This window comes from Oncorhynchus tshawytscha, linkage group LG23 (assembly GCF_018296145.1).
Source record: "Oncorhynchus tshawytscha isolate Ot180627B linkage group LG23, Otsh_v2.0, whole genome shotgun sequence".
In the NCBI taxonomy this organism is placed as follows: Eukaryota; Metazoa; Chordata; class Actinopteri; order Salmoniformes; family Salmonidae; genus Oncorhynchus; species Oncorhynchus tshawytscha.
In genome coordinates this window covers 25,588,602-25,599,299 of record NC_056451.1, presented here as the reverse complement: position 1 = coordinate 25,599,299, position 10,698 = coordinate 25,588,602, and the positions used below count along the sequence as shown (strand labels likewise).

Sequence of the window (10,698 nt, the reverse complement as noted above, 5' to 3'; positions counted from 1 at the left end):
GCTCGTCTCTCTCTCTCTCTCTCTTTGTCTTTTATATACATTATGTCATCTTCTGCTGCTCGTCCTCTCTCTCTCTCTCACTCTCTCTGTCTTTTATATATATTTTCTCGTCCTCTGCTGCTCTTCCTCTCTCTCTTTCTCTCTCTCTCTGTCTTTTATATATATTTTCTCAACCCCTACTGCTCGTCCTCTCTCTCTCTCTCTCTCTCGCTTTCTTTTGTATATATTTTCTCATCCTCTGCTGCTCGTCCTCTCTCTCTCTGTCTTTTGTATATATTTTTTCATCCTCTCCTGCTCTTCCTCTCTCTCTCTCTCTCTCTGTGTCTTTTGTATATATTCTCTCGTCCTCTGCTGCTCGACCTCTCTCTCGCTGTCTTTTATATATATTTTCTCATCCTCTGCTATTCATCCTCTCTCTCTCTCTCTCTCCCTCTCTCTCTCTCTGTCTTTTGTATATATTTTCTCGTCCTCTGCTGCTCTTCCCCTCTCTCTCTCTCTCTCTCTCTCTCTCTCTCTCTCCCCCTCTCTTTCTCTCTCTCTCTGTCTTTTGTATATATTTTCTCGTCCTCTGCTGCTCTTCTCTCTCTCTCTCTTCTCCTCTCTCTCTCTCTCCTCTCTCTCTCTCTCTCTCTCTCTCTCTCTCTCTCTCTCTGTCTTTTGTATATATTTTCCCGTCCTCTGCTGCTCGTCTTTCTCTCTCTCTCTCTGTGTCTTTATATATATTATCTCGTCCTCTGCTGCTTTTCTCTCTCTCTCTCTCTCTCTGTGTGTCTTTGATATATATTTTCTCATCCTCTGCTGTGTCTGTCTTTATATATTTTCTCGTCCTCTCTCTCTCTCTCTGTGTGTCTTTTATATATATTTTCTCGTCCTCTGCTGCTCGTCCTCTCTCTCTGTCTTAATGTATATGCTCTCGTCCTCTGCTGCAAGGCCTCTCTCTCTCTGTCTTTTATATATATTTTCTCGTCCTCTGCTGCTCGTCCTCTCTTTCTGTCTTTTATATGTATTTTGTCATCCTCTGCTGCTCGACCTCTCTTTCTCTCTCTGTCTTTTATATATATTCTCTCGTCCTCTGCTGCTTGTCCTCTCTCTCTCTCTCTCTGTCTTTTATATATATTCGCTCGTCCTCTGCTGCTCTTCCTCTCTCTCTCTGTCTTTTATATATATTTTCTCGTCCTCTGCTGCTCGTTCTCTCTCTCTCTCTCTCTCTCTCTGTCTTTCATATATATTCTCTCATCCTCTGCTGCTCCTCTCTCTCTCTCTATCGCTCTCTCTCTCTCTCTCTGTCTTTTATATATATTCTCTCATCCTCTGCTGCTTTGTCCTCTCTCTCTCTCTCTGTCTTTTATATATATTTTCTCGTCCTTTGCTGCTCGTCCCTCTCTCTCTCTCTCTCTCTCTTTTATATATATATTCTCTCTCTGCTGCTCTCTCTCTCTCTCTGTCTTTTATATATATTCTCTCGTCCTCTGCTGCTCGTCCTCTTTCTCTCTCTCTCTGTCTTTTATATATATTCTCTCGTCCTCTGCTGCTTGTCCTCTCCTCTCTCTCTCTCTCTGTCTTTTATATATCGTCCTTTTCTCATCCTCTGCTCCTCTCTGCTTGTCCTCTCTCTCTTTCTCTCTCTCTCTGTCTTTTATATATATTCTCTCGTCCTCTCTCTATATATATTTTCTCATCCTCTGCTTCCTCTCTCTCTCTGTCTTTTATATATATTCTCTCGTCCTCTGCTGCTCTCCTCTCTTCTCTCTCTGTCTTTTATATATATTCTCTCGTCCCTCTGCTGCTCTCTCTCTCTCTCTCTCTCTCTCTGTCTTTTTATATATATTTCTCGTCCTCTCTGCTGTCCTCTCTCCTCTTTCTCTCTCTCTCTGTTTTTTATATATATCCTCTCTCTCGTCCTCTCTCTGCTGTCCTCTCTGTCTCTCTCTCTCTCTCTCTCTGTCTTTTATATATATTATGTCATCTTCTGCTCTGCTCGTCCCTCTCTCTCTCTCCCTCTCTCTCTCTCTCTCTCTGTCTTTTCTCTCTCTCTCTCTCTCTGTCTTTTATATATATTCTCTCGTCCTCTGCTGCTCTCTCCTCTCTCTCTCTGTCTCTCGTCCTCTCTTTTATATATATTTTCTCGTCCTCTCTCCTCTCTCTCTCTGTCTTTTTATATAGTCATCCTCTGCTCCTCTCTCTCATACTCTCTCTGTGTGGTCAGAGACTCTGTCTTTTATATATTTTCTCGTCCTCTGCTGCTCTCTCTCTCTCTCTGTCTTTTATAGGGTCCTCCTGCAAACACTCACACTCTCTCTGTCTTTTATATATTTACTATCTCTGCTGGTGTCAATATATATTCTCTCGTCCTCTGCTCAAAATCCTCTCTTTCTCTGTCAATATTTTCTAACCCTGCAAACCCTCCTCTCTCTTAGCTTCTTTATATGTCTTTTATAATATTTCTCATCCTCTGCTGCTTGTCCTCAATGTCTGTCTTGTATATATTTTTTCAAACTCGTCCTCTCACTCTTCCTTTCTTTTATATATATTTTGTCATCCTCTGCTGCTCGACCTCTCGTTCTCTCTCTCTGTCTTTTATATATACTCCCATCCTCTCTGCTCCCATTCAAAATCCTCTTCTGCTTGTCCTCTCTCTCTCTCTCTGTCTTTTATATATAACCTTAACCCCAAACCCTACCCCTAAACCTTAGCCTAAAATAACATGTTTCCTTGTTTGACTTCTGGTCATCACAAGTATAGTAAAACCAAACACACACACAAGTACAAACACATACAGCAGACTCTCCTATCAACCTTAATGCTATTCTGTCTGCAACACTGGTGCGTTACAGGAAACCTGTATATTATAACCACAGATTTATAGTGAGATCTACCTCTCAAGCTCTCCACCTGTCCACCTGTACTCCTGTCCACCTGTCCACTAGTCCACCTCTGAGTGGCTTAGTCAGTTAGTCAGAGGTTATGGTAATGTACAGTAGCAGTGAGTGATGTATGATATATTAGTTGGTCTGGCACTGACAGACAGTGACAGAGAATGACTGTGATGTTGTTTCCCAAGGACAGGCGCCAGGGGCATGTAAACATGAATGTGAAATAGAGACGCACAGACGGAGAAACAGTTGTTTTTCTCCAAACATGAGAAGTCCACACACACAGCAGAGCCTGTCTGTCAGGCGCTGTGGGCCAACAGTGTTTTGACGCAAGGAGACGAGGAAGTGTCAGAATAGATACTGACTCGACTCCAACACACAGACCGTCATCGTAAACACAGATGTTTATCTGCTAGACAAGACACACAAGGTGAGTCAGACATAGATGTTTATCGACTAGACATCCAAGGTGAATCAGCCCTCTAAAATACCGGAGGCTGATAAACAATGCACCAGATGGATATAGCGTGTAATCTACATTGTAATAGATATGAACATTCATAGGATTCATCCATCCTAATAAAACAAGCTAAATCAAGACTGCAAAATGAAATACATCAATTTTATATTTATACAATGTCAAATATATATACATCCTATTAAAAACAATACATACATCATTGGTCGTGTATCAAAGCCAACCACTGCTAGCCTGGCTGAATATCAGACTATTCTGGCAGATAAAGCACGAATACAGGAGATGGCTACCTCATCCTACCATAGGCCCTGTCTGGCCCCCTCTGTGGGACAAGTGCTTTAATACCTGCATTCATCCACCACTGGACGATCCCTACAGACAGAAACGGGTCATTCCACAGATAACAGACTTACATGGAGGAACGTAACAGTACAGGATGGAGGAAGTGGCTGAAAATCGTAGTTTATTAGCTTTCTTTTCCTGAAATTTAAAAAAGTTAAATGTTTAATATAATGACGAATTCCTGCAATCAAAATATATTTCGGACTGATAATTCAATAAATGAAAATTCTAAAACTAAAATAAATTGAAATTAAATAATAATCCATTGAAATATTCCGAAAGACGAAGCTCCATCATGCAGTAAAAGGGAAGCGTCTGTCTTATATAAACACACTGAAAGTTTGGATCTTTACAAGGATACTGGAAACATCCTTTTCTGACTCACCAACGATTATACAAATCTTATGCCTATAGCTAGATAACTAACAGACAGACCAGTAACCACATTCAGATTTGTCAAATTCAGACTGGCTCCATTTCAAAGCAGTATTCCTTTAAGGACTCAATTTGCACATTATCTGTAGGATGACCCAGATACACACGCAGCAAAGCTGGCATAGACGCCTCCTAGTCACACACGTTTGCATAAGCACACGCGCACGCGCGCACACACACACACACACACACACACACACACAAGTGCATGCACACGCATACATACAATATACACATGTATACACACACCCACATATTGATGCAAATTCCTGGGAGACATCCAACACATTGCTTCCACCTATCCTATGTTTACAGATCATTACAGAGGAAGGGGAGGAAGCCCTAACTAACACACACAGCACTACAGTGCAATCAGGAGTTGGTCATGAAATCAGTGCCCCAGTTGACTCCATCTTTAACTCCATTTCTGCGGTTGTGATTTGAGGGAGTCCAGCTATGACCGGAAGAGGTTTTTCGTAGCAGGTTAGGAGAGCATTTTAGCTAACCTTAACCCTTTTCCTAACCTCAACCTAAGTCTCCTAACCTGCCACATTAATTATCCTAACCTGCTGCGCACATTCTCCTAACCTGTTACGAAAAAATCCCTTGCGGTCGTAGCTTTACTCCCTCTAGTCAGAACCCATTTTTACAGTTGTTGTCAAAATGAGACCCTAGGGATATTAACTAGCCTGTCCCCAAAATCAACTCATGGCCTGCCCTAATGCAACAGACAGACAGTTTCCTCACCTCCGGGCAGGTCAGCGGGGCCACAGCTCTCTCTCTCGGGGTTGATGTCGTCCACCCACAGGGTGCGGGTACACCCCTTCCACAGGCCGTAGTGGGCTGTCTGACACGTCTGGTTGTTACTCCAGGTCTTGGGCGTGGCCAGCTCCACCCAGAACTCTGTTCCCACCCCCAGCACTGTCAGGGTCACGCCCACAATGGCCACAAAGAACGCCAGCTTGATCTTCCCCTCCTGGCTGTCACTCATCCTAGGGGTCCGCCTGGTAGCACGCCCAACTCCCTTCACCCCTGCCAGGCCCCCATGGGGCCCTGCTCCTACCACCCCCATACGGCCATCCTCCTCCGGCTGGACAATGTAGTTGGCCCACATGGTGACCTCTACCAGAGGCCGACAGAGGCCCGGATGGAGAGAGGAAGAGAGGGAAAGAGGGAAGAGGATGGGAAAGAGGGTGAAGAGAGAGAAGCAGGGAAATAATTGAAAGGGGGTGAACCCCACAAAGAAGAAAGGAAGGTTGAAGACAGAAGGAAGGTAGAGATAACAGCAGTTCAGAAGTGGATGTGGGGATGAAGAATGGAGAACGGGAGGAGGAAAGGGGAGAGAGAGATGGATGGTTCAGTATGGGAGTAGACAAGATGGGAGATACTGGAACACCTGAATAAAAACAAGGAAAGAAGAAGAAAAAACGGTTAACAACGACAACACCCTCTTTGTCCTCATCCATAACAAGAGAGATGATGATTCCCTAAAAAGGGGGATCAAGTTCAGGTGGGAAAAAACACTTGGGCCAACACTGATCTCTCTGTGGATAAAACTGCCAGTCTGCCAGGAGTAGAGATCCTTTGTTGCTGCCCTATGCAGCAGAGTACAAGCCTAGATACAGCAGGTAGCCTAGTGGTTAGAGCGTTGGGACAGTAACTGTAAAAGTCGCTAGTTTGGATCCCTGCAGTGACAAGGTGAAAAGAACATATGTTAATGTGCCTTTGAGCAAGGCAATATCCCAACTCCCCTGTTAATGTGCCTTAACAATGGCTGGCTGTGACCCCACTCTGAAGGTGTCTCAGGGGGAGTTGGGAAATGTAAAAACACACATTTCCAATTCATACATGTGTGAAATAGTACAAATACAAGCACCCACCAAATCATTTCATCATTCTTCTTATTAAAGAACTGCCTGGGTTGGACATGTTTTTGTTGCTGTCCTATACAGCAGAGAGAGTATGAGCCAGATACAAGCTATTAGAGCAGACTGCTGTCAGGGTCAAGGTGAGTGTTGAATCCTCCATTAAGAACTGTGCTGGCTCTGGGCCAGACAGCCATAAGGGAAAGCTATTGTTTTCCCCAGACGGCGACCAATATCCCAGCCAGGAATCCCTGGGTCCGCCCCTACAGATCCTCCTCGCAGGTTGCTATTAGTACCCTCTCTGAAAGAAATATTCTGCATTACACTGAGTGTAATGTACAGTTGAAGTCAGAAGTTTACATACACTTAGGTTGGAGTCATTAAAACTAATTTTTCAACCACTCCACACATTTCTTGTTAACAAACTATAGTTTTGGCATGTCGATTAGGACATCTACTTTGTGCATGACACAAGTCATTTTTCCAACAATTGTTTACAGATTATTTCACTTATAATTCACTGTATCACAATTCCAGTGGGTCAGACGTTTACATACACTAAGTTGACTGTGCATTTAAACAGCTTGGAAAATTCCAGAAAATTATGTCATGGCTTCAGAAGCTTCTAATAGGCTAATTGACATAAGTTTAGTCAATTTGAGGTGTACCTGTGGGTATATTTCAAGGCCTACCTTCAAACTCAGTGCCTCTTTGCTTGACATCATGGGAAAATCAAAAGAAATCAGTAAAGACCTAATAGACTGTCACAAGTCTGGTTCATCCTTGGGAGCAATTTCCAAACGCCTGAAGGTACCAAGTTCATCTGTACAAACAATAGTACGCAAGTATGAACACTATGGGACCATGCAGCCGTCATAACGCTCAGGAAGGAGATGCGTTCTGTCTCCTAGAGATGAACGTACTTTGGTGTGAAAAGTGCAAATCAATCCCAGAACAACAGCAAAGGACCTTGTGAAGATGCTGGAGGAAACAGGTGCAAAAGTATCTCTATCCACAGTAACCTGAAAGACATTACCTGAAATGCCGCTCAGCAAGGAAGAAGCCACTGCTCCAAAACCACCATAAAAAAGCCAGACTACAGTTTGCAACTGCACTTGGGGACAAAGATCATACTTTTTGGAGAAATGTCCTCTGGTCTGATGAAACAAAAATAGAACTGTTTGGCCATAATGACCATCGTTATGTTTGAAGGAAAAAGGGGTAGGATTGCAAGCCAAAGAACACCATCCCAACCGTGAAGCCCGGGGGTGGCGGCATCATGTCGTGGGGGTGCTTTGCTGCAGGAGGGACTGATGCACTTCACAAAATAGATGGCATCATGAGGCAAGAAAATTATGTGGATATATTGAAGCAACATCTCAAGACATCAGTCAGAAAGTTAAAGCTTGGTGACAAATGGGTCTTCCAAAAGGACAATGACCCCAAGCATACTTCCAGAGTTGTGGCAAAATGGCTTAAGGACAACAAAGCCAAGGTACTGGAGTGGCCAGCACAAAGCCCTGACTTCAATCCCATAGAAAATGTGTGGGCAGAACTGAAAAAGCGTGTGTGAGCACGGAGGCCTACAAACCTGACTTAGTTACACCAGCTCTGTCAGGAGGAAAATCCCCCCAACCTATTTTGGGAAGCTTGTTGAAGGCTACCCGAAACGTTTGACCCAAGTTAAACAATTTAAATGCAACCCTAACAAATACTAATTGAGTGTATGTAAACTTCTGACCCACTGGGAATGTGATGAAAGAAATAAAAGCTGAAATAAATCATTCTCTCTTCTAATATTCTGACATTTCACATTCTTAAAATAAAGTGGTGATCCTAACTGACTTAAGACAGGGATTTTTTTTACTAGGAATAAATGTCAGGAATTGTGAAAAACTGAGTTTAAATGTATTTGGCTAAGGTTTATGCAAACTTCCGACTTCAACTGTATACCCGCAGATACCATGAATGTTTTGTGTGTGTGTGTGTGTCCTGGCTCTCTGTGTAGTTTCTGTTGATCCAAACACATCTAGGAGGAGATGAGCTTGAGTGAGTGAGTGAGTGAGATAATTCAGCCCTGAGTGGCAATTAATGGCGAGCGCAGATAGTGGTGGTGGACAGATTGAGTGTCCCAGGGATAGGTCCCACATCAGGGGACAGGGCGGTGGAGTGAATCCCATGGACAGCTCCCAGGTTGGGGCACAGCCAGTCAGACAGCAGATAGTGGTGGTGGACAGATTGAGTGTCCCAGGGATAGGTCCCACATCAGGGGACAGGGCGGTGGAGTGAATCCCATGGACAGCTCCCAGGTTGGGGCACAGCCAGTCAGACAGCAGATAGTGGTGGTGGACAGATTGAGTGTCCCAGGGATAGGTCCCACATCAGGGGACAGGGCGGTGGAGTGAATCCCATGGACAGCTCCCAGGTTTTGGGGCACAGCGAGTCAGACAGCAGATAGTGGTGGTGGACAGATTGAGTGTCCCAGGGATAGGTCCCACATCAGGGGACAGGGCGGTGGAGTGAATCCCATGGACAGCTCCCAGGTTGGGGCACAGCCAGTCAGACAGCAGATAGTGGTGGTGGACAGATTGAGTGTCCCAGGGATAGGTCCACATCAGGGGACAGGGCGGTGGAGTGAATCCCATGGACAGCTCCCAGGTTGGGGCACAGCCAGTCAGACAGCAGATAGTGGTGGTGGACAGATTGAGTGTCCCAGGGATAGGTCCTACATCAGGCAACAGGGCGGTGGAGTGAGTACCATGGACAGCTCCCAGGTTGGGGCACAGCCAGTCAAACAGCAGGTGAAAAGAGAAAGACTTGATCATAAGTGTCTTCTCTACTATCAAACTGGAATCCTAAATCAACCCATTGCCCCTACTCTTTAGGCACATAAGTAAAATAGATGAAAAGTCCTCCTAGCCTATAGGAGGGTACGTTGGTATATTTTGCTTATACATACAATCCACTAGCATCTACACAAGTGCCTGAGGGGTTAGGGATAAAGTTGAGTTGGGGCAACGTGATAGGATAGGAGACAACAGTTCCGTATAAACGTGGGAATTTGGGAGTTTGAATGACCATCTAAATGTGATAGAAATGTGGGGAAGGAGGAGCTATAGGATGACTGGAATGGAATAAAAGGAACGGAGTCAAACGTGATTTCGATATATTTGATACCGTTCCATGAATTCCATTCCAGCCATTGCAATGAGCACGTCCCTCTATAGCTCCTCCCACCAGCCTCTACTGCTGTGTAGTAATCCATTAGGTGTGTACTCTGCTATCAGTCTATAGCTCCTCCCACCAGCCTCCACTGCTGTGTAGTAATCCATTAGGTGTGTACTCTGCTATCAGTCTATAGCTCCTCCCACCAGCCATTGCTAACTGCTGTCAGTAGTAAGCCTCCATTAGGTGTGTACTCTGCTCAGTCAGTCAGCCTCCACTGCTCCTACCCACCAGCCTCCACTGCTGTGTAGTAATCCATTAGGTGTGTACTCTGCTCAGTCAGCTCTCCCACCAGCCTCCACTGCTGTGTAGTAATCCAAACCAAAGTCCCACCAGCCTCCACTGCTGTGTAGTAATCCATTAGGTGTGTACTCTGAAGTCTATAGCTCCAAACCAAAGTCAAACCTGAGAACTGTTGCCCTTTTTTAAATGTTGCACTGGGACGTCCTTCTGACAGATCTGGCAACCACAGTGGAAGGGATCACTTTCTGTCTGTAAAAGAGCATCATGTGCTCCCTATGGAATGTCCCACAGAACCAAAATAAAGATTATTTAATGGCATACACTATCAGAGATATGTATATCCAATGGCTAGACCGAAACTTCTCTTGCACAGGAAGTAACCTATAGCTTATATCTATAGCATAAGGCATAGCACTGAACCTAATGGAAAATAACAAGAGCAACTGCTGACAGTTGAATTAGGAGCTGTAGAATTACACACACCTCACATGGATAGATATCCCATTACATCACGCACTGCAAAAAGTGACATCTAAGCAAGCAAACATATGTTATATTGAGTGTTTAGTCACTTATGTTCTTTTTTTTACTTAACTAAATTATGTAACTTCATTGCCAGATTATTTTAATAAGATAACTGACTTGTATTTAGCCTTTTTTAGGTTAAAAGAAGCCAAATATCTGCCAATGACGTGAGATATTTTAGCTTAGTTAGTCAAGAAAAACTCATTTGAAGTGAATTATCACTCTAGAAAACATTTTTAAGTTGCTTAGATGTCACTTTTTGCTGTGCAATGTCCGTGATGTCCTAATCATGGTCAAAATAGTCAAAATAACACAGCAAACTGTTTTACGAATCAGATCAAACCTAATCGTGTGTACATATCCGTCAAAACTAAGATCGGCTGCAGAAATGTTTCATTTCAAAAGAATCTGTCCATTACTTGTTGAGCAGTAGAACTAAAACGTCAGGCTCTAACTGCTCACACATGTTAGGAAAAAAGACATCTGTGAAAATCAGCAACACTCTCTCCTACTTAACCACCACTACTGCAACCAGCACAACATGCAGCTATAAGCACGATCTAAAGCCCAGCACCAATAACAACAAGGAGAAAAGTAAGTCTGACCTGTTTGGAATATGTTGTTCACTTCAGATTGAAAGAAGCTTGGAACTTAATAGAGGGGAGAAAGTTGGGAGTGTTGGAGAGGGAGAGGGGGCGGGAGAGAGAGAGAG

At 44.0% G+C, this 10,698-nt stretch overlaps 1 protein-coding gene across 1 annotated transcript in view; it reads right to left on the bottom strand.

Annotated features, from left to right (window-relative positions):
- Positions 1-10,698, bottom strand: part of cacng6b (calcium channel, voltage-dependent, gamma subunit 6b) — a 20,451-nt gene extending 9,753 nt beyond the window's left edge. Inside the window, exons 1-2 of the mRNA XM_024416494.2 lie at positions 10,592-10,698; positions 4,876-5,524 (exon numbers count right to left, since the gene is read on the bottom strand). Of these exons, the coding sequence (XP_024272262.2) occupies positions 4,876-5,242 (367 nt within the window). The 5' untranslated portion in view covers positions 5,243-5,524; positions 10,592-10,698. The remainder of the gene's footprint in view (positions 1-4,875; positions 5,525-10,591) is intronic.